This window comes from Schistocerca piceifrons, chromosome 1 (genome assembly GCF_021461385.2).
Source record: "Schistocerca piceifrons isolate TAMUIC-IGC-003096 chromosome 1, iqSchPice1.1, whole genome shotgun sequence".
Lineage (NCBI taxonomy): Eukaryota > Metazoa > Arthropoda > Insecta > Orthoptera > Acrididae > Schistocerca > Schistocerca piceifrons.
Window position 1 is genome coordinate 819,354,909 of NC_060138.1, and position 24,160 is coordinate 819,379,068.

At 37.9% G+C, this 24,160-nt stretch overlaps 1 protein-coding gene across 1 annotated transcript in view; it reads left to right on the forward strand.

Moving 5' to 3' along the window:
• The window catches only part of LOC124775396 (transcription factor HIVEP3), a 121,244-nt gene that overhangs the window by 68,178 nt on the left and 28,906 nt on the right, over positions 1-24,160 (forward strand). Inside the window, exons 6-16 of the mRNA XM_047250233.1 lie at positions 631-971; positions 2,990-3,629; positions 4,762-6,091; positions 16,212-16,648; positions 16,774-17,049; positions 17,444-17,537; positions 17,613-17,733; positions 18,017-18,152; positions 18,235-18,358; positions 20,400-20,626; positions 20,758-21,578. Of these exons, the coding sequence (XP_047106189.1) occupies positions 631-971; positions 2,990-3,629; positions 4,762-6,091; positions 16,212-16,648; positions 16,774-17,049; positions 17,444-17,537; positions 17,613-17,733; positions 18,017-18,152; positions 18,235-18,358; positions 20,400-20,626; positions 20,758-21,578 (4,547 nt within the window). The remainder of the gene's footprint in view (positions 1-630; positions 972-2,989; positions 3,630-4,761; positions 6,092-16,211; positions 16,649-16,773; positions 17,050-17,443; positions 17,538-17,612; positions 17,734-18,016; positions 18,153-18,234; positions 18,359-20,399; positions 20,627-20,757; positions 21,579-24,160) is intronic.

The following is a 24,160-nucleotide window of genomic DNA, read 5'->3' on the forward strand; positions in this document are numbered from 1 at the left end:
TTTATACTGCAGTTGCAGCTTGTTATTGCGCCACCATGGGCATGTCATGTGGACTCATCAACTGATGCATCAGCATCCTTAGATATGATGGTCCCACACTTGTTAGACATTGCTTGCTGTACTCAGAACCCTTCAACACAGTCATTAATAATAGAGGGACAGACCGCGCTTTTGTTTGTTTTGTTGATTCGAATCACTTGCTGGGTGTTTATGCACTAGTGGAAAAATTTTCAGTACACTCTGTACTTTGCTTCTGGTTAGCCATTCACTTTTTGAACTCTGCCATTCCACTGGTCTCTGCATCAATACCAGTGCAAGTGGTAATAAATAAACAGTATTCTGCCTATGCCAAACAGGATACAAAATATATACTTACTGTGCAGTACAGGGTTTTAGAAAGTGGTCAAACTTGTAGGGCAGGAAGACTCTAAATGAGGAGTTTATCACTAAAATTTCTAAGTATATACAAAGTAGAAATAACCAGTATCAGATACAAATACCTGAGAAAAACTTCAAAGCAGGGGATTGTTTGTTTGTTTGTGTGTGTGTGTGTGTGTGTGTGTGTGTGTGTGTGTGTGTGTGTGTGTGTGTGTGTATTGCTGTTATTGAGCAAAATGGTATATTTTTCAGCAACAAGATGAAGCACCGCTCCCTGCCACTATTAATGAAGCTTCATCATCACCATTACCATCACAGTCCGTGCAACAGGAGCAACAGCAGCAGGAGCAGCAGCTGGCGACAAGCAGTGCTGATGTGCAGAACCCACTTCCTCCTCCCCCACTTGTTTGCCATGGTGCAGCTGGCAGTCCTAGCCCTGAGGTGATAACACGTCATATCACCAATATCATCACACACAACCAGCAAGTTGTCTCCTGCAGCTGGCCCAAGAAAATGCACCTACACCGCCAACAGATGCAGCAGCAGCCAGACCACTCTTCAAGGCTTGCAGCAGCGCTATTACGCCCTAGCAGGTACAGAAATAATTGTTATTTAGTGAAAGGTGACTAGCATAGGCTTTCAACACTCTGTAGCCACTGTTGCAAGTTCTTTATTGCAGAAGATAAAAAATTCAGATATTTTCATACCTACAAGGTACACATGTCAGTAATTGGACAGGACTGAGTAGTGGTTTGCTTGGTATTTTGCATGAAGACACTGTGAGCATAATAAAAGGAGAACAGGATGCACTTGTGGATAACCTTATGAAATTGATACTTTCTTGTACAAATTGTTGTTGTTGAAGAGGGAAAACTAAATTAAACTCAGCCCAAACTGGGCTTGCATGGCCCACTGGCTCAGATGGACCACTGTGTCTTCTTCAGCCCACAGACATCTTCGTTTGTTGATTTTGAGGTGTAGGGTGGGGGGTCAGTACACCACTCTTACAGCTGTTGTCAGTTTTTTTGACATGGAACCACTACTTCTCAGTCAAGTAGATCCTCAATTAGCCAGGTTTGGTGCACCCCCCACTTGCCAACAGAACATGGGAGACCTGGATGGGCACCCATCCAAGTGTTAGCCATGCCCAGTGGTGCTTAACTTCGGTGATCTCATAAGAACAGGGGGATCCACCATGGCAGGGCTGTTGGCTAAGTTGAAGAAGGAGCTTGCTTTGAAAACAGTTTACTTTCTAGACATTCCCTATTTCTTAGACATAAGTGCTATTAGCAAAGTAGAAAGAGTGATTTTGTCTCCTTGAGACACTGGATGCTATAATGTGCGCCTTTACAAAGTGAGGATTTTGTCAATCTCCATATATTCAAGCTTTGGGGAGATATGTGGGCTACCATCTTTTTTTCTGGTTTCATTGTTGTTGTTCCTTTTTTCACTGTTATTTTAATCACCGGAATCACACTACCACCACCACCACCACCACCACCACCACGAACAACCTGAATATCTGCTGTAACTGTGTATTACCATATTCTTTCTGTTCATATTCCTGACTGTCAGAAGTCTCTAGACTTTAAATGAGTTCGTTCTGTAGAAAAGTAAAACTATATTACTCAAGTGAAATGCTGTCAACATTTTGTATGATAAGTATTGTCACTTCCATCAACTGTATTTTACACATTTAAGCCCACTGAAAGGCAAATATTTGACACCAAAAATAGGCGAAGTTCCTTGGACAGGAAAAGTACTGCTGCATTCATTCTTGCATTTTTAAATGATATCTAATATAGTAGTGAGTTCCAGGTGGAAATGGTTAATGTAAGCTGAGGAGGATTGTGGTAAAATTATCTGTGTTGTATTGAACTTACGTAAGAAATATCCTAAAAGTTTGCAAATTAGAATTGTGTTTTTATTTTGTGGATCAATTAAGATGTTACTTGTATTCTGTATATTTCTCACTGTTATGTGGCATGAAATTCTAGGCTGTATTGTTGGGTATTGTATTTTGATTTAATTTTGAGTTGTGGCATGTGAAAAAAAAAATACTTTTTGTTCTGGTAGTTTTGAGAAGTCTGTATCTTTTATACTGATCTACATGAGACATATTTAGATTACTCCCTCCAGACTTTGAACGGCAGCTGTCGTAATGTATTCCTAACAGAAAATGGAAAGTCCCAACTCTTCAGTTTTTTCCTACCTTAATACAGATGTCATGGAGGGACTTAATAATTATCTGTGACACCTGCATTTTATTTGGAGACCCATTTTGTCTTTTGCTTGAGGTATGCAGTCATAATACTTGTGTGGTATACAATAGGTTCTAGAGTTCGACATCTATTGAACATTGGGAAAAAAAAGTATGAGGAGAATGCATATATAGTACTTTAGGTCACCGTACAATGCGTTTCAGTTACATAGCTTTCCCTTACAGCAGTTTTGAAATTTCCTAGTCAGCATTCAACCTTATGCAGATTCAATATTTTCAAATTTTTATCAGTTCCGTCTCGTTACAGTAATAACTGCAGTTAACTGAACTGATATTGTAAATGCTTTAGTACAGTTCTATCCAGATGGGGAATTATCTTGTACATTCCAGGACAGAGGCAACTCCATCACCACGTCCATCTGAGGGCAGTAGTGCCTGTTCGACACCAGAGCCAGTAAATGCAACGCTGGTGCAACAGCCACTCAATTTGTCATCACGGCCTGTCCCAGTGTTGGCGCAAGAACCAGCACCGGGTGTTGAAGCACCACAGCGTCTTAAGACAGTGGGTCAGATCCCGCCATTGGTACAGCAACATGCTGTTAGCCAGGTACTCCGTGATCACAACCATGGATGTGGGCCACCAATTGATCCTGGCCCTGACAGCAGTGCGGCACTTGCCCTCCTCAATGATCTAGCCTCTGCCACCAGCAAAGAACACACTGCTGAGAACTCCATAATCAAAAGACTGTTACTGAAACGGCGTGCTGCTGAGGCAGCAGCGGCGGCAGCGGCTGCTGCAGAAGCGGGTGCTATGTTGGAGCCCACATCCCAACTAGCTGATGATCTTCCTACTTCATCTGTGACGACTGCAAGCTTCCAGTTTGTGTGTAATGTGTGCAAGATCCCATTTCGCAGTGCAGAGAACCTAGAGACTCACCAACATTACTACTGCACTAGGAGGCCCAGAATATCATCAGCAAGCTCGTACAGCTCTCTTGAAGAGACCAGACATCAAAGAACAGCACTGAAGGTAACCTTCATCGACAGCTCTTAAATTGTTGCATCCTGTCCAATCCCCCCCCCCCTTCTCTCTCTCTCTCTCTCTCTCTCTCTCTCTCTCTCTCTCTCTCTCTCTCTCTGTAACTAACTCTGAAAACCACTGTTGACTGTGACCTTAATGTCTGAAGTGTCTTTCTTAAGAAAATGAAGGAACCTTTGGTTCCATATGTAAGGATTTTGTCATATTTGTCTGTTCACTGTCACTGACAAGAATGTGATTTTTGTTATTGACAATAATGTGATTTTCTCTATTCTTACTGGACTGTGAATGTGCTGAGGACTTTCTATCTTTACAAGTTCTTTTAGTGATACTAGTTAATCTCTTATTTTATGTCTGTCACACAAAGTATTTTACTTCAGTATTTCTACACACATTTTGAATCATCCTGCAACTCCTTCATGAAACGTAATTTGAACAATAAGACATTGATGTGGAGGTATCGGGGGAACAAAGTGCAACAGTAATTTTGAGTTGGTCTGTGATGTATTCACAAATGGCCCTAACTGGTAGTCATTTATCTGTGAAAGTGGTTGAAGTTCGTGGTTCAAATTTTGGACCTCAATATACAATTTTGACATATCAAAAACGTTAAAATATTTCTTGTTTTCGTCTCGTATTTCTCCTTTGTTTGCAACATAGTTTTAATTTCTTGTCCCTATTTGTCTTACTCCATTTCTTTCCTTGCTTCTGTTGCCTTAGTGTAAATTTTTAGTTATAGATTAAGAAAATTTATTTCAGAATTCTGCAAAGCCGACATTACACAGACAACATAGCACAATTACTATTTGAGCTTTTATACTCTGTCGTTGTTGCCGATGTACGTTGGGTGTTTTGGCTCTGTGGTGCCATATGTCTTAACTGTACCCTCAAGCTGTAAAAGAATTAATTACAAAAATGGTCATCACATGATTGTGTTTACTGTTCTGTAAATGGTATAAAAACTTACCTGTGAATGCTACCCCACAAAACATTGAGAACAGTTGAAAATTCGGTTAGTGTAATTTCAACACTTTGCTTCATATCGTATAGAACTAATGATAGATAAAAAAATAGAAGTACAAGAAGTTAAATAAGATATTGTATCAGAAAATATCTTCTTCAGGTGGATGTACGTGCTGCAGTGGCCAGTGGTGATCGTGTGGCTCCACCTTTTCCATCACCGGGACCTCTACTAGGTTCTACACCTCTTATTGACAGCTACAGGCCTGAAGACAAAAGACGTCGCCTTGACTCGGAACGTTCATCCTCTGCATCTTCATCTTGCTGTACGTCACCCTTACCTTCATTGCGTTCCATTGAGGAATTATCAAAGTGCCCACCGCCAGCACCACCTCGGCCCAACTCCCTTCAGATGTTTGGGGGTGAGGTGCAAATCTTGGATGCAGCTGGTGAAATGAAGACATTGCGTATAGAGCCATCAACACGTGGCAGTGGGCACAGTCCAGGGCTCACAGTTGGGCACATGGGAGGAGGGCTTGTGGTAGGTCCCTGCTCTACAACAGCTAGTGTAATTGAAGGCGGGCAGCCACAGTCTCCACACATAGTCGTTACGATAGCACGCTCTGGGCTTCACTCGGGAGGCACACTTGTTCAGCTACCTACGACAACTATCAGTTCGGGAGTAGCTGGTGTCGCTGCAGCAACAATGACTCCTACACCTGCAGGAGGCAGCTCTGCTAACGGTGCACGTACGCCGAGGACTTCGGGTGGTGGTGTAGTAAGCCCAAAGCCAACTCAAAACACCCCATCCACTGTTCCTGCTGCTGCTTCTGCACCTGCTATGTTTCCAGCAGCACGTCTTGTAACCCCTAACATTGCCACACCTGATTTGGCAGTACCTGGTATTCCTCCGCCAGGTCGTCCACTGCCATTTCCTGTGGCTTTCCCTGCATTCCTTAATCCCTTAACACACATCACTGCCTACAACCCTCTGACACTCCCTCCACCATCTGTTGCAAGTGGAACCAGTGGAACTACAGGGGTGGTGACAATACAGTATGGTGGTAAAGTTATTCCTCATGTGCCTGGAATACCTGGCCCGCAGACACTTCTCCTAAGGAATACTGCCCCTCTTGATTTAGCTGTGACTAGTGGTGTAGTGCAGGCATCACCAACCACCGTAGTGGACAGTCCTCGTATGAGTCCACAAGTATCAAAAGCCCCTGTAAAATGTTCTACCACAGGACTCATAACAGTGTCTGCTCCATCCAAACGTGAAACACGTGATGACACCATAAGGTTACCGAGTGCATCATCTTCGCCACCAAAGAAGATGCCAAAATTGCAGTCAACGCTACCAATGATCAAGGTAGACTGTGCTTCATCTCCTGGAGAAGTCACAGTTGAGCGTTTGGTTTCTGAAGATTCTGTCAAACGTTTATCACCATCAAAACCAGTTGCAATAACACCACCACCAAGGAAAGTTTCCAGAGGTTAGTTGTAATTATATGTTTTGTATAGTTTGAACTATTTTGTACACCTCTAAGAAATAAGTTAGTATCTCCATTTTAGATCTATCAAAATTAAATATGGCCATGTGTGTGTGTGTGTGTGTGTGTGTGTGTGTGTGTGTGTGTGTGTGTGTTTTCTGTGTCTATAAAAACCATTATCACCCTTTCCTTCCATGTAATTTGTCCTAATTCTGCTTGCCATCTTCTCTCAATTTCTCCAGTAGTTGTTGTTTCATTGTGTACCTGCTCCTCAGGGTTTAATAGTTTCTTAAAATGTTCTCTCCAGAGATCTTTTATATTCCATGGATCTTCAGTCCCAGTACCATCCTCTGTTTCCATTTTTACTGGTACTTCAGAAGCCTTCCTTTTATTTTTCATAATTTTATAGAACATTTTCTTATTGCTCTTCACATCATCTTCAAGTTGTTTTGTAAACTCTTCTCATGCCTTTTTCTTTGGTGTTTTCACTATTTCTTTGCACTTCTTCTTTTCCTCTATGTTCCTTTTATGGTCCTCGTCATTTTTCGTTTCCCACCACTTTCTCCATGCTCCATTTTTTTCTTCTAACTGCTTGGATTGTGGTATCATCCCACCAACATGTCTGTCTCACTTTTTCCTTTCCAGGTGTTCTACCACATACTTTTTGTGCTGCTTCGATTAAAGTGTCTTTGAATAAACTCCATTCTTTTTCTACATTGCAGAAAACTTCTTTTAGAAATTTTTGTGTGATTAATTCTCTATACTTCTCAGTACTTTCACTCTCCTTCAGTTTCCAATCCCTTATCATCGTCACTTTCTTCTGTTTTCAATTTTTACACACTGATTCATTTTCCATTGTTTCACCAGTAATCTATGGTCTCCATCTGCGCTCACACTTGGAATTACCTTCACATTTGTTACTTTCTCTCCCCATTTCCTACCTACTAGAATAAAATTGATTATACTCTTGGTTCTTCCATCCCAACTGTATCTGGGAATAACATGACTTTCTCTCTTCATAAACCAGCTGTTTGCTATTTTTTTCTCCCCCTCCTCTCTAATTCTTGTCACCTTTTCCCTTCCACTTCGTTTCACTTATCCCAAAATACCTAACTTTCTCTCTGTTAGTACATTTGTCATTTTTTCCATTTTTCCATTGAGGGTTAATATATTAAGGGTACCAATATTTAGGTTATTTTTAGTCCATTTCATTTTATCTTCTTGTACTGATGAATACATTAGATGAAGATGGACACATTGATGTAATAAAGACAATGTACAGAGGACACAATTGTAGAATTAGAACACCATTGAGGAACTCTATATACTTCGAAATAAGACAAGGACTTAAACAAGGAAGTATTATATCTCCTGCGCTTTTTAATGTTGTTGTGGAGGTAATGAATAGGGCAGTTAACGATATAGTAAAAGAAAAAGACAAAAAATGAGTTTTGCAGATGATACGGTAATATGGGGCGATAAAAAGGTGGATGTACAGTTACTACTTGATGTGTGAAAGGAAATAATGAAAAGATCTGGGTTAAAAATAATTAAAGATAAGAGTGAAGTAATGGTATTTGGAAGAGACGTAGGGCTCAACGGGATATTACTTTGAATGGAGAACCCCTCAAAGTGGTAGACAATTTCACTTACTTAGGGAGTGAAATATCTAGTGATGGAAGAATTACCAACGAAATTAATAGGAGGTTACAGAAGGGAGGCAATTTCTACCAAACAATAAAACACCTGATTTGGAATAAGGAAGTTTCAGAAAAAGCAAAACTCCTTATGTATAAGAGTTATTACTTCTGTATTGTCACCTATGGAGGAGGAACATGGACAATGACAGAAAGGGACTGGAGCAGACTGCGAGCAGGGGAAAAGAAATTTCTCAGAGTGGTTAAGGAAAAACAAGAATGGACAGAGTAAGGAATGTAGAGATTAGAAGTGACCTTAAACAAGAAAGTATGAGAGAAGAAATAAAAAAGAGATTAAGATGGTATGGGCATGTTAAGAGGATGCGTGGGCAGAAACTTCCCAAAATTATGGAAGAACTAAAGATGGATGGAAAAAGACCTAGAGGGCACCCAAGAACATTGTGCAAAACGGGAGTGAGAATATCTGTAGAAAGGAGAGGTGTGAGCTGGCAGCAAGTGGAGGAAGAAAAGTGGTGGGAGGACCGAGCCAAATGGAGAGGACTCGTCAGCACCCAGACCCGGCAGTATAAAAGACATACTCCTAATACCATGTTAGTAGCACTTCTAGACTTGGATAATGGCCAAAATACTGTGAGGAAGAGTGTTCACAAGTTTACTTAAGTATGCCATATCCAGCTCAAGCTACTAATTGCTGATCAGATCCCATAGAAATTCCAAATTTCAGGGACGTTGGTTGATATGTTTCACACATTTTTAATTTCATGTACTTTGAAGTATACGTTTTGCTAACTTCACAGACATTTTTCTATGGGATTAAGATGTGATCTAGTAGACCAAACAGTGTGGTTCCTGCAATTCAGTCATGTCTTCTCATTCACCCATCTTACTATATTGATTCCATACAACTGCCTAGTGCGTACACACCACCTCAGTTCCATGACTTACGTTGGTGGTTGAGGGTCATATGACCACCTGGTACCAGTTCTACAGCATTCAAAAGTGACAAATCTGCTTTCTTAATGGAAGGACTGAGATTTTGTTCAGTGAGCTTATATGCTTTTTAGTCAGCATTACTTCATCTATTTTTGCTGGAGAGACATTTATCGAATTGTTAAATACCAAATAATGTGGAATGTTTACGTGAATGATTTACTTTAAAGGAAGAGAAAGGGGGCGACAAAGGTTTAATATGTAAACATGTATTATCTGCCTCTTCAGCTTTTAATTAAATATCTATCACATACATGTAAAAATAACAGTATTATGAAAAGGAAAGTCGCTACTCACCATATAGCCGAGATGCTGAGTCGCAGATAGACACGATTTTGGACATGTATGTAAAAGCAATTCTTAGTGGATTGTTTTTAAGTTAATGGTAAAATCAATAGATTGTACAGATCTTCTACAACAGTTGAGGTCGTAGTATAAGTTGATGACAGAAAACATATTTAGTTACTTATTTTGTAAGTAAAGATCAGATTTTCTTTGCCACTAGCCGATATTTTGTTTTATTCACCGCTGGTATGAATTCCAATAGAATATAGTGTCTCTCAGACTTTTTCTGTGGACAGATATAAAACGTATTCAGAAAAAGTATAAATGACAGAAATGTATGCTAAATTTAATACTGTTACATTATCACACAAAATTTTAAGTAGTTTGTGATAAACTACATAAAAACCTAGGAAAATTTTTAATTTCGTGTACTTTGAAGTATACATGTTGCTAACTTCACATTCAAAATATGAATCTACACAGATATCTGTGTACATTCTAGGTACATTCTAAACAGCAGTCCATACAGTGCATGGTGGAGGATACCTTGTACCACAGTTAGTTATTCCCTTTGCAGCCCCCCTTGCAAATGCAAAGTGGGAAAATGACTGTCTATATGCTTCTATATGAGCCTGGATTTCCATTATCTTGTGTATGTAGTCCTGATGTGGCATGTGCATTGGTGGCAGTCCAACTGTTTTGCACTCTGTCGTAAATGAGAATTATCCAAATGTTCGCAATAGTGTTTCTCAAAGGGAATGTCCTCTTCCCTCCAGGGATTTCCATTTGAGTTTGTGGATCATTTCTAGAATCGTTGGGTACTACCTACTAGCAAAAAATTTAGTAGCACAACTCTAAATTGTTTCGATGTCTTCCGTTAATCCATCCTGGTGGATCTGAAACACTCTAGCAGTACTAAAGATTCTGCCGCACAGATACATTCTTCGCACACACACATCCTCCTTTATAGATGAGCTACAGTTCCTAAAATTCTCACAGTAAATTGATGTCAACAGTTTGCCTACCCTACAACAGACTTTGTGTGTTCATTCAATCTTGTGTCACTTTGCAATGTCACACAGAGAATTAATTGATGTAATTGTATGAAGTGGCATGTCGCTAGTACTGTATTCAAACATTACAGGATTGCTTTCCCTACTCATCTGTTTTAACTTAAATTTTTGTACATTTAGAGCAAGCTGCCATTCAGTGTGCCTTCATAAGTTTGTTTAAATATTGGGCTTTCATTTTTATACATTTTGTATTATGGCATTTGTCACTAATTCAACAGGCTAAGAAACTTATGAGGTTAAGTAATTTCATTGTGGAGACTAAAAGTGAATCTTAATTTGGTTCCAAGTCAAATTTACAATTGTTATGGATTTTCCTGCTTCCAGCTTCTGTTTGCTCGGTGATACTAGTAAAGAGACAGCGTAAAGAGCTACCCCAACTATAGTTTATGATGCTGTCCTCTGTGCCAAAAATTGTATTATTTTCCTCTGGCAACTGCATACTGAACTTCGCTGTTCTTCATGGATAATTGTGTTGCCTTTATTAATGAGAAAGGTTGTTGGCATAGTCATTTGTCTCATTATTCTGAAATAATGAAATGCTTTGAATGGTGTAATGAAACTAACTGTATTACTTCAACATGCTGTTAATGTTAAATGTCCTTAAAGGACATTTCAGAGCAATCTTAAAGTATTAACTGTATGGAGTACCGGAACTAAATGTCTAACCAAGTGAGCCATTGCTCCGCCTCTGGTGATTTCATTCGCAGTGTAATGTTAAGCTACAATGTTAGAAAGTAATGTCCATTGTGTATTAATAGGATGAAAGTGAAGTTGCCCTCAACCACCTCATCAGTGCTTTACTGGGCTTTGGCCTGTGATTGCATTTACCTTACTCTGGCCTATAAACTGATTTACACAGCCTACAATAGGGAGATCAACAATTTATTTGGACTTTGAACCATGGTGGAATTTACATTTTCCCCATTCACAGTACCAGAAGCGAAAGTAGTTTTATCTGTTGTAAAATTCGTTTGATCGACCAAAGATCAATCTAAAGTAATAAAACTCAATGCTGCACTTAAAATAACCTGAAGGTATAAGCAATGTGAAAGAAGAAATTTTGTTGCAAGGAAACTATTCTGCAATCCTAAATGATAAACACAGAAAACCCAATTAAATGTTGATAATTAAAGAATATAGAAGTAGTGTAGGTGTCCAATTATCTTTAACTACAGGTTCCATGGGATGTCACTGATCAGATTGGGGTGAAAACATGAAAAGCATGTTTCACACAATTTCATGCAATACATAGCTAAAAATAAAATCCAGTTGCTGCATCCCAATTGAGCAAGATACTGTGAATTTCTAACTGGAATATTGCTACTTTTAAGTTGAAGCTTCACCCATAGTTACAGTGCTGAATAAAATTTTAGAGGAAATAATAGTAAAAAAGTTTATACTCAGTCATTTTGTAATATGTAAGACATTAACTAAGTTGTGAGCTAAATTGCCATTAAAATCAATAGAAAAATTATTGACAAGAAATGCATTAAATATGAAGTCTATTTCTTAATATAGGATCATTTTACCAAAGAGACTCTGAGAAAGTAGAAGTGGCTGGTAGGTATCGTGTATCCCAACATTGTAAAATTTTTTCCTGAAAACTTGTGTAATAATGTGATTTCACTCATGGATAAATAACAGTGATCTGTTTATGTTTAAATCTTTCAGTATTGCATTGTAGCCAAAAGCTTAAGCCCATATCAGTTTTCTGTAACTGTTTGATTATTCGGTATCAAGAATTTTACGAGGAGAGAAATAAAAGCTGTGACCAGTTTATTGTAATACTGTTTCTCAAGTATTAATTTCAGATCTGAGCTTCAGTTAAATATTTCTTACGTATACTGTTCTACAGCCTTGACAAATTGTATGAAATACATACTGTTGTAATAATAATCCACCAGTGCTACTTTTTTATGTTTTATTTACAGCATTCTATTTTTGGTTGTAATCCACCAGTGCTACTTTTTTATGTTTTATTTACAGCATTCTATTTTTGGTTGTAAGTTTAATTTTTATTTGCATTACCAGTTGTTAAATGTTATTTTTTCAATTATGATCTAATACTTTGTCTTGCTGCATTTGAGCTTGTCTGTTACAATATTCTATACATGTGTCACAGATACAGTCCATTATTAAACTTGTATTTATGATGAAAATCAATTTATATCATGTGTAAAATTGAGGATTGGTTTTTGTTAATTATCTCTCGCCAAAAAGAGTGAGTAGATTTCTATTTCCTATAAGATGTTCATGTAGCTTCATTTATCAGCTTTATGAAGAATTGAAAGATTAGTGCATATGTCTTCTGTAAAGTGATATTCCTGAAGATGCAGTACTTAATGTGGAGATGATGATTTCGCTTTTATTTATATCTTTTTTTGTATGTTGTAATAAATTTCCATCCTGTTCGTTCAATTTGGAATAGGTACAGTCACTGCATTTAATTGTGCATATTCCTGATTGTCTATATTTTTGAGGTTTGTCTATTCTGCATCTTATTTTCATTCCTAGCTTGTTCTATGTGCAAAAGCTAATTTTAACATTAGTGATAATGTGAAATGTGTTACTTATTTTTTGGGAAGTATTTCCTCATATATGGTAACATAATGGATTTTTTTCTTCTTTTTCTACTTTCTTAATGTTATCTCTTCACTTTTGTTTGCAGATGTGCAAGTGATTTACTTTCTGTATATTTTATGGACTGTATCAGGATTTTAGCTGTTACTCATAGCTAGAGTTTTAATTGTATCCAGTTCTGTCTTCATGACCTCTTTGCTCAGTGGAACGCTAATGACACATTCTATCATGGTTTGAAAAATATGCTGTTTTCTGTATTAGTGGTGGCCATGATGAGTTATGCATCATGCAGTCGCTTGTCTTAGGTTTACAAAATGGAAATGTGTCCAAGAAGCTTATGCTCTTGTTGGTTTCATATTTGATGGTTACTTTGATGCCGATATGGGTTTTATTCATTTGTTGATTAACTTCATTAGTTTTGTCATCGTTTCATTAAAGAGAATGAGAGGATTGTCTACATAATATTGGTAAGTGACTTATCAGCTGATGAGGATTGTTCTCTGAATATTTATTTTGTAAGTGATCTAAGAAAATAATTACCAGGGTTCCTGTGAGGCAGCTTCCAATAGTGGTCCCATCATTCTGCAGGTCTCTCTCCCCTTGGAAAATGAAATAATTGTATGACAGCACACACAGCTAAATATTTTGTTAAATCACTTAGAAAATAAATTTTTCATTCCTGACCTTATGTTGATGTTACCTTCACTCTCTTTAATGGAAACAATCATGAGGTAAATTGAATTTCACCAACAAATGAATAAAATTCATAATAGCATCAAATTTACCACCAAATATGAAACCAATCATCTGCATTTCTTTGAGAATCATGAAGGTTTGATATAGTATAGGAACATGGCGTTCTTGATTCATTGTAAAGAAAAGTAACTCGTAATGCAAAATAAAGGAAGTAACACATCAATGCATAGTACTACCATAAACATGGTACGAGCAGCTTTTTATTTGTTTATACACTTCATTCTTTCTTTTTTCTGTTTTATTCTACAGCCTACACTATTCTGAGCTCTTTTACGAAACTTGGTCTCTAATTTTTTAGATAAGTTTTTATTACACTTTGTTCCCCAGTTGGAACGTCATACAGAAATGTTTCAGCATTCTCTTTGTATACCTTTCTTTTTATATTCTTCTTTGCGTAATGTTCATGGTTCATTTTCCACAAGCAAGTTCCTTTGCGGTACAGTTTTATAAGTTTTTTGACTTGGTCATTGCTCCACTCCTTCGCCAAACTGTAAGTAACTAGAACTTGATGTCACATGAAAACTACAGAAAAACTTATTGATTTTAAGAATGTAATCTGGCCCATTATTGCAGAAATCTACATGTGCATGACCAGCTAATGAGCCGAAATGGGTTATTTCAAGAACTGCAGGTGGTAGCCACAATGTCGCGTCTCCACTAATGCATAGGCAGAGACTGGAGATGGTTCCAGAATCTGTCAGGAATATCCATGGCCCCTGTCTGTGTGTGGCCAACAAATGTACCCCTGTGCAGACAGTTCGGTGCAAGACGCTGTGATTAGACCCTTTATGATATGATATAATATAATAATAATAACAATAATAATAATAATAATAATAATAATAATAATAATAATAATACTTTAATAAAATTAACTATTTTCACTGTATCACGAGGTACAAAGTCTTTTCACATCCGTGTAACAATAAGTCAATTTAACAATTAAAAGCAGCAGTGGATATTTAAGTAATAATCTTGTTACTCATGTTACGGCCATCAATTATTTTAATGTAACACCGGAGGTGAAGTACAGTGTCAGTAAATACTGTGCAAAGTAAAAAACTGCTTGCAAATGGGCCACAGAGACTTCCACACAACAGTGTGATGTGTGGCAGGCGTGCCGCTTGCTGACAAGCTCAGCCGCATGATGGGCACCTGGCTGGACTCGGGGTCATGACGGGACACCGGGCAGTGTGATTCGAGGCTTGCCCGGTAGTCTTCTCTGTGGTCCCGGGTGGACCATACAGGCTCAGTGCACGCCTCTGGACTCAACCCATTCTTCATAGAACCAAAAATGGGATCCACACGAACATCTTAGATGAAATAGTAATCTCATTTTAAATGAACATTTAGAACATAGAAATAAAATAGATCACAATTCTAAAAACAACATCCAACACCTTAAAGTCGGATCAAATTACACATAAAATCAAAAGAGAATGAATCATTGCTTGAAACTGGCAGTGGTAAACAAAATATAAGAAAGCGCCTCTGGCATTTATTATTACAACAGTATCCACTCAAATGAAATGTTTCCGGTGCTTCGAAAAATTAGTGTTCTACCTTATTATTTTAATAACATTGTTACTGGTGATGAAACATGGATTTACTGCCATAATCCTCCAACCCATTCAGAAAATAAGAAGTTAGTCATTTGGTGGTAACAGTTAGTTGTTACCTACCGTTCTGATACCTTATAAACTTATTGGCTGTTGGAGTAATGCGTACACTGCAGCAATCAGATTATTATTAAATGTTTTCTTTCATGTTTTTCTTTCTTCCGCAACAGACAAATGATATTGTCTTTATAACGTTGTGGGATTGACTAGTATCCAAGAGCATGTCTGGACCATGATTAAGTTCGTGGTCATTCGGGAGGAGGACGGTTCAATCCCGCGTCCGGCCATCTTGATTTAGGTTTTCCGTGATTTCCCTAAATCGTTCCAGGCAAATGCCGGGATGGTTCCTTTCAAAGGGCACGGCTGACTTCCTTCCCCGTCCTTCCCTAATCCGATGAGACCGATGACCTCGCTGTCTGGTCTCCTTCCCCAAAAACCAACCAATCAACCAAGTTCGTGGTTTAATTGCATATAGTTCATGCAGTTTTCTCTCATACAAGTGGAAGACAAGTTTACATTGACAGCATAAATATACTGTATTTGAACCATTTAAATGCCCTTGGTGACAGCTTTTCAAATACTGGGAGGAGGAGAGTACCATGTGTTTCATGGGAACTAGCTGAGAGGATGAGCCAACTTAGGCTTGACAATGTGTAGGTGTGATCAACTTAGATCTTGGGTTCATTCTCAGTGCAAGTATGGTTTGATAGAATTGCTTCAGCTTAGTTCCTCATGAGCAGTGGCCAGAGGCTTTATTACTGCTGACCAGTGGTTGAAGGTGTTTATCACAGGCAAGTCTGACCCATTGATAGGGTGATTTTTTTCTGGGAAAGTTTCCTAGTCATCGTATTGAGATAGTAGTATTTACCACCAGGCTTAACTATCAATATGTTCATAAATAACTGAATGACAAAAGACCCATTTTTGTATTAAAAATTGTTTAGCTTCTAGGAACATTTTAGAGTGAACTAAGACTCCCTAAAAATGTAAAATGTCTCTGTTATTAAAGGTCACCTTAATAGCTAGCACCAATGAGAAAGAGTTGATACAAATTTAGTGACAGTGATACTAGTATCACGTATTATAATTTTACAGTATTCATTTTATGTTATCATGATTTATTTCCTTATTTTCAGTAATTTATATTTATATGTGATTCCAGGAAGTGACAGTATTGTGATGGGCTCTAAATGTGAAAGTTCATTATCACCTGCAAAACCAGAAAATGGTGGCAGAACAGAAAGTGCAGATATCGAAAAAAGTATAGATAATGAGGATGGAAATGGAAAGAGTGGAAATTCTGATAGCTCTCATCGTCCACGGTTTCTTAGGCCTACATCGTTACCATTGAAGCCAGGGACATTTACACCAAAGAAGGTACACGGTATGGGGTTGACACCAGTTTTGCCTCTCGTAAGCCCAGAGACCCCACGACCAAAAAAGTCGTATGGACAGTTGTACTTGAATGGACATGCATACACATATTTGGGCCTAAAATGCTCAGCTCGTTCATATTATTGCACTCTGAATAGGCTTCAACCTATGTATGTGCTACACAGCCCTGAACACTCGAAGCTGTCAATGTACTCCAATTGGAAGGTAAGCTTTACAAAACAATTTTACTTAATTTATGTAAAATCGTTCAAGAACAGTATATAATAATTTATATAAATATAACTTTTATCTCCTCCTGAATTTGAATAGCAAGTGTCATTTTATTTCAGGTTTGTTCAGAGGCTGCTCCAAATCCTCTTGGTCTAGAGCCTGGCAAGGCAATGGCACTGTACGATTCACGTCATAGACCGGTTGTGTATACAGTGGCAAGAACTTCACAAAAGCATGCATTGGTTATGACCCATTCATCATATTGGCAGAATAAAACTTTGAATCAGATGAAGAACAAAGAAAAGAAAGATGTAAGTGATGAAGGTACATCTGAAGATAAGACACATGCTGATGATGGAGAAAATAGTTCCGAGAACAACACCAGTGGACAAGAAGTAGGTATTGCACTCGCTGTTCAAAGGCTGTGACAACATAGTATCTAACTTTCCTGTGCTCTTCAGAAATCATTGCAGAAAAAGTATTTTATCTTCTTAATAAATTTTTCACTGATCAATTTATTGTAGTTAAGTGTATTGCAGGTGTTAAAACCTGACCAAGTGAAGTGTTTCCTTGGCAATGAAGGTAGAACTAGAGCATAAAGTGTAGCCTTTTTAATGCATACAATTATCCTTGATGAAAAAGGGATACAAATCAATAAGAAAGACATCCTGAACATGCTGCACTACAAGCAGTTTCAAAATATAATTTTTGTCATTGCAGCTACATACTTCATTTGGTCTGGCTGTACAAACAGTACAAATACTTTTTGCTGTCATTTGCATCTTGTAGGGTCCACAAAGTGGTGAGCAGCCACCAAGGAGGGTTAAAATCTTTGATGGGGGCTTTGAGTCTAATGAAGAATATACATATGTGAGAGGGAGAGGTAAGCAGAATTTTGGAATGATCTTAACATGAACAACAATGTCGAGGACATAATTCTCACTAACACATATTTTAGGCCGTGGTCGTTATGTGTGTGAGGAATGTGGGATCCGTTGCAAGAAGCCCTCTATGCTCAAGAAGCACATTCGCACTCACACAGATGTCCGGCCATTCACCTGCAAGCACTGTAATTTCAGGTGAGAATAATTATTTTATTTATTTTCAAGGAAACAAAGCTGAACAGTTAACCTGTTTACTGAAAGTTTGATGGTAGTATCAGTAATATGTAGAGTAGTCATGATGGCTGTGCTTTACTCGTTGCTTGAGGTATTGCAATAGATGTGAGATTTCAGATGTCTTTTGGTAATAATGTTTACAACATGTATCAAAATTTATTCGTCATATGCCTGAAGACCCATTGCTTCAGTTTGTGTCCTTTTTAATTACTTTGTATTCTTATGCAAATATAACTTTTTACAGTTTCAAAACAAAAGGAAATTTGACAAAACATATGAAATCAAAGGCACATTACAAGAAGTGTGTAGAACTTGGAATTGTACCTGTACCAACTGTTGTTGATGATAGTTACATTGATGAAGAATGTCTGGCAAAACAGGTACTGAAGAAGCTGTTGTTTGTTGTAATATGATGTGTTACTATGTTATTTTAGAACAGAGTTACATATATGATCTTTGCAGCAAGCAATGCGAGCTTCTCGAATTGAAGATGGTGAATCGGAGTCTGATGATAATGATGAAGATGAGGATGATGATGATGATGAGGATGAAGATGAGGATGATGAACAAGTGCCAGCTGATGAGGGTAAGAAATATATTTATTTTGTTTTTATTTATATATTTTTTATACTGGAATATTGGTAATTGTATGTCAAGGTACAGCAATATTTTTTTACAGATTTACAGTTTTGTATGCTGGTCAATGTTTAATATAGTTTAGTTGAATATGGTAGCAAACCTAAAGAAAATGTTCCTTGTTTGTTATAGATGTTCCTAAAATTCTCGTAATATGGTAACTGAGCAGTTTCTATATATGTCTAGAATAGATTTAGGTGACTTGAATAATGCACCAACCATTTCTTCTCATATTGTCCAAAAAAAAGAGGACTTGTAGCTTTGGAAGCTTTTGACTGTTTCAGTTTGTGCCTGTGTGTGTTAGTGTTTGCTTGAAGCAAAGCAGTCATTAAAAAACAGATGGTACAAACAGAACAGTTCTCCCTGAGAGCAATGCAGCAGGCATAGTCCAGAGGCTTTCTAGGAAGAGTATGCCATGACCAGTCGAAGTACATCTACATTCAACAAAGCACTGTAAAATGCGTGGCAGAGGGTACTCATCATTGTACCGCTTATGAAGGCTTTTTCTCACACTACTTGTGTAGGGAACACGGGGAGAATGATTGTTTAAATCCCTCTGTAATTAGTCTAATCTTGTATTCACTATTCCTTCTGGACTGATACATAGTGGATTGCAGTATATTCAGAGATTCCTCTTTTACCACTAGTTCTTGAAACATTTTAGGTAAGCTATCTCAATATGATTGGCATCTTTCTTCAAGTGTCTTGCATTTCAGATTTTTCATATCAGCGTTTCCATGATACTCTTCCAGTGATCAAATAAACCTGTGACCATTTGTGGTGCCGTTATTGGTGTACATTCTGTATCCCCTGATAACTTTGTATGGTACAGATCTCTCACACTTTAGCAGTATTCTAGGATAAGTTGCACAAGTGCTTAGTGACTGCCACAATGTTTCACAGATAAGCCAGCCCATCACTGGATAGAACTGAGTCTACACCGTGTGAAGTCCAATCAATAGGAGTGTTCATTTTCTTGGATTGGAGAGAAGCAGTGGATACAACATAATGCAGACATTAGGAACTGCAGAGTAAATGATGATGTGTGAAGTAGAAAGATAACACTCAAAATTTGAGAATTTTTTCAATTACAGGTAAAATTATGCCCATTGACCTGACGGTTCATTACTGTCCAGCTCCTGACAAATGAATAGTCTGTGGTTTTGCTTCACACCCAAAAATACTTGATAGTTAAAAACAAACACCAGTAAATGCATGGAATTATCTTGTTGCATGCCAGTATCCCACCATAGAAAACACTGCACTCCAAAGAAACAATTTGGAAAATGCTCTTGAAACTACTCAACCCTCCATCATGAACTGCACACTGGCAAAGTGAAAAATTATTTGCGAGGACACCGGTCTCTGATGGATATAAAAGCGATTGATGCAGTGGTGCACCCTGTAATTAGACTATTATAAACAAGGCATAAGATACTGATTTTTTTAATCAAATTGTATTACTGGCTATATTGTGGTGGAACTTACTTTTCTATTTACCTTTTTTTCCCAAAAGAAAACATTTCTGATTTCCATTTGACTGACAGTCATAGTAAATTTTATTATGTTTCTTTGTTACATATTTCTGTTCCCTCTGATGGTCACACATTATATTATTATTATTTATTTTATGGCCTTCATTGGACCACTGTAGTCAAAAATACAAACTTATAAACAAGTTGTTACACATGGATACAATTTACATTATAGTTATGATTAATATACATTTTTTGAATTTATAATTATATTCCGATATATAACTTCATGGTTTTAAAATGGAGTGAGAAACCATACTTACATTGCTGTTACTTTTTCTAAAGTCATTCTTGGTTTTTCCTCATTATTTTAATAGCTCATAATTAGTCTGTAAAAAGAGCTGCATATAATAAAATTAACACAGTACCTATTTCCTCTGTTTGGAAAAAAATTACATGTTGAAATGTTGTATCACAAAATGGCAGGCTCACTAACCCTTCTTAAATTTTTTGCAGACTGTGATGATGAGGCAAACAAAGGAGCTCCAGAGCGTGAAGCAGCTCGCAGCTTGCTGTCTCTCAGTCGCGGTGGTGGCTCGAGTTCACCGGGGCTTGCGTCGGCTGGTTTAGTACCTGCAGTTGCAGCCAGGCCAAACACATACCCATATATGGCTACTACTATTGTTCCGACACCACACACTCCAACACTTTCAGCAGTCAGTGCTCAGACAGAGCGTGAAAAGGTACAGAACTAGGACTGAAACAAATTTATAAAATGCACTTTCTCTCTCAATCGGGTCTTGTTTCATTATTTTGTATTTAGAAACAGTGTAACACACTAAAACGATGCTAATAAAAATTTGTGTTTCTACAGGTGTCAAACAATACTGGACTGGCCCTTGGACTGGAAGGAACCACAGGTGGTGGACTTGTTGTGCAAAGCACAACAAACCGTTACTATTTCCCATCTAACCGCACAACCACTACTACTTCCACACCACAACCTGCTTTGAGTGTCAGTAGCCCCACCACCTCCACTGTACCTCTTGTCACTACACGTGATAAAGATGGTCTTCCAGTAGACCTAAGCACTCGATCACAACTTCAGCTGCATGTCCAGACACAGCCTACAACTCCAGTTTCAGAAATTCTGACTCCTGTTTCGGAACCAGCTACCCTTCTCGCTTCTCTTTGCAGCTCTGCAGAGCGATGTCCTCCTCCTCCAGCACCTCCAGTACCTGCCCCAGCTGAAGCTACAATGCTGCAGGCTTACCTGACTGAGCGAGCTTTGCAGGATGCGAGAGTGAAGCGTCATCAGGTACTACAGCCTGAACCTACTCCTCCAGTAACAGATGTTGCTGGAAATTGCAGTACACCGACTGCTTCATTTCCAACTCCTGTATCACGTACTGAAACTTGTTTGTCAGTAGAGGTGACCTTCCCAGCTGTTTCTTCAGTTGCTGCCTCTGTATCTTCTTCCATCCCTATTTCGGTAGCACAGTCTTCAAGTATGCATGTGGAACTGACAGCACCAAATGGGTCACCTGCACGATCCTCTCCTTTCAGCAGTCAGCGTCCATTGTCTCCACCTACCACTCAGACTACGACAACTCGTGAAAGTCCAACTCAGTCACCAGGTGGTCCAAAAGCAGAGTTCATGCCACCATCCAGTGGCCCGTCACCTAGCTATGTCAGGTAAGTCCACATAAACATCTGACTGACAAATGCATTTGCTATTTCACCCTGTAAAAATGTAACGTTAGTTTCGTTGTGTAATGATTAGTTTGAACTGATCTGTAGAGCTCCAGAATTTGCCTTTCTACGAGAATGGACTTTGTGTTTCTTTTCGCTGATAGATGCACTCACATTTGTCAAAACAGAAATAAGGAACAAATGAAAAAAAAAAGAAATATTACTGAAAGAGTTATTGTAATTGTAAATACTGGTTCACTAATGGAAAATGAGAGGAGGACAAAATGATAGGAAATAAGAGGCAAAATGAGTACAGAGAAGGTCTGTCAAATCACAGAACCAGAGACAGAAGCTGGAGACTGTTTTAACTGTGATCACTTTTCCACTGCTGCTGTCCTAATAATTGATCGGTTCATAAGCAGTTGGAGAAATTTGAATAGTTGAATAAAAACATGAGGTTTAATGAATATTTGTGAATCATTCTCCAGGCTTATGACTCACGAAAAGTACTACATCAGTAAAAAAATCAACTTTTGAAATACAGTGTAATTTCATAGATAAAAAATCTGCTCACCTAACAGTGGCAGGAGCACACACATCAAGATATTAAAAATTGCTAGCTTCTGGCAAAAGGGTTGAAGGGGAAGGAAAAGGATTGGTAACATCTATAAAAATGAATAAGGTTCGGAAATATTGCTCAGACTCCCAGGTCAGGGTGACACTTACCAGATGGGATGTGAAGGAAAGATTGATTGTTGGGGACTGCACGCCAATGGGAGGTGGTGCTTATCCCCACAGTACTTCTTTCCAGACAGTAAGTGGTGTTGTACTAAGCTTGGTTGAAATTGATCCACTGGTTTTGGAGGTGGTGTGGAACATACACACATTCATGCATTTTTGTAATATATGTAGATACATATTCCTTCCTCCCTTTCCTCAACACAGGTGTGGATCTTCCTCCCTTGGTACACCCACCCTATTTCTTACTATATACTACATATATTAGGGCACAGTATCCTGTTTAAAGATCATAGCTGCTCCTCCTTATACACCTATTACATTGACATCCCGCCTTCCATTGTGAAAATAAACTTAACTGGTTATGTAGTTTTACCTTCTGCCTTCTAAGTACCCATTTATACCAGTTTAGCCTTTTTGCCTATTTTGTATGTAGATACTGGCAAGATATCGGTCCCAGGAATTCGAAGACTATATCAAAATCTCTACCATAGTTCGTCAGACTATTCTGGACATAGAAAGTGAAGCGAGCAGGGGACGTCAGTTTATACATGTTTATATTGAAGACTTAATAAATATTTTATTTACTTACTAAAACATGACTGTAACTTACATTTTATATTTGCAAGCTGTAATATTTGTCTGTTATGCTTTTGACAGAGGATGAATGAAGTGAACATTCTAATTGTAAAAGGTATTTCTTTGTGTCATATGATTACAATTTAACAATTTTCAATTTGTTTGTACTTCACTTGCACTGTGAAAGCGTGCTTCCAGCCAAATTTCGTGATTATATGTCAACAGAAAGTACCATATAGGTTTTGATGAGAGAGTTTTTGAGTTTCAAAAAATGTGGCATAAATGACTGCGTGTTTCGATTGCATTGCCTTAGAAGCTTAAAATTTTTACACTGCGAATGGACCATTGACCTTAATATGTGACATAAATTTCAACTTGATACGTGTACCCATTCCTTAGAGAAATGGTTCTTTAACAGTTGCACAGACAGAAAGATGGACAAGAAAGTGATCCTATAAGGGTACAGTTTTTTCAGATTGTGACATGGTACCTTAAAAATTTTGGGACTGTTCTGTTATAATCCCTGGAAAGATGATAGAAGGGGTGGTAATGAAAAAAATTCATGTATTGAAAGCACGTAAAGTAAGTGTAGCTACCTTACACAAAACAATATAAATTCAACTAATAGATCTATGGAAACAATTATGTGCTTTAAAAATAGTTATGCCACAATATGGTTATATTTCAGGATGTCAGTCTTGTTGTGGCTGTTTTGTATACATTATCTTAAAAGCTAAATCAGAGGCCAATTCCACTCTCTTGGTGGAATAACCTTTTGGCATGTCATTTTAAGCTAATCATGACAGTGGTATTGGAAAGTGTATCCCAATACACTCCTCTGGATACACATAGCAACCCACCTATCTCTTTTTGTGTAATGTGGGTTTGAGGCTTCCTACCTTATACTTCAAATTCCATTTTCTTTTCCTTTTATTTGTTTCCAAAATTTTTTTACTTTTTTCTTCATCTATAGCATACCATCTAGACTTACGGCTAACTGGACCCTTTCTTGTCATTAAGAGTTTTCTTTTTTAAAGCTAATGTTAAGTTATGATTGCAGAATATTATACTAAAATCACACCTTTCATATAAATTAATATTAAACACTGTTGGACAACCAAAGCTGTTGATACTAGTTCTAAATTGTCCATAAAGATCATGTATATGTGATACCCATCAGTTCAGCTGTAGCTATGCACTAAATTTAATTAATATCTCCCAAACTCATTGTTCACAGACAATATCTGACAAAAATGTGAATTAAACAG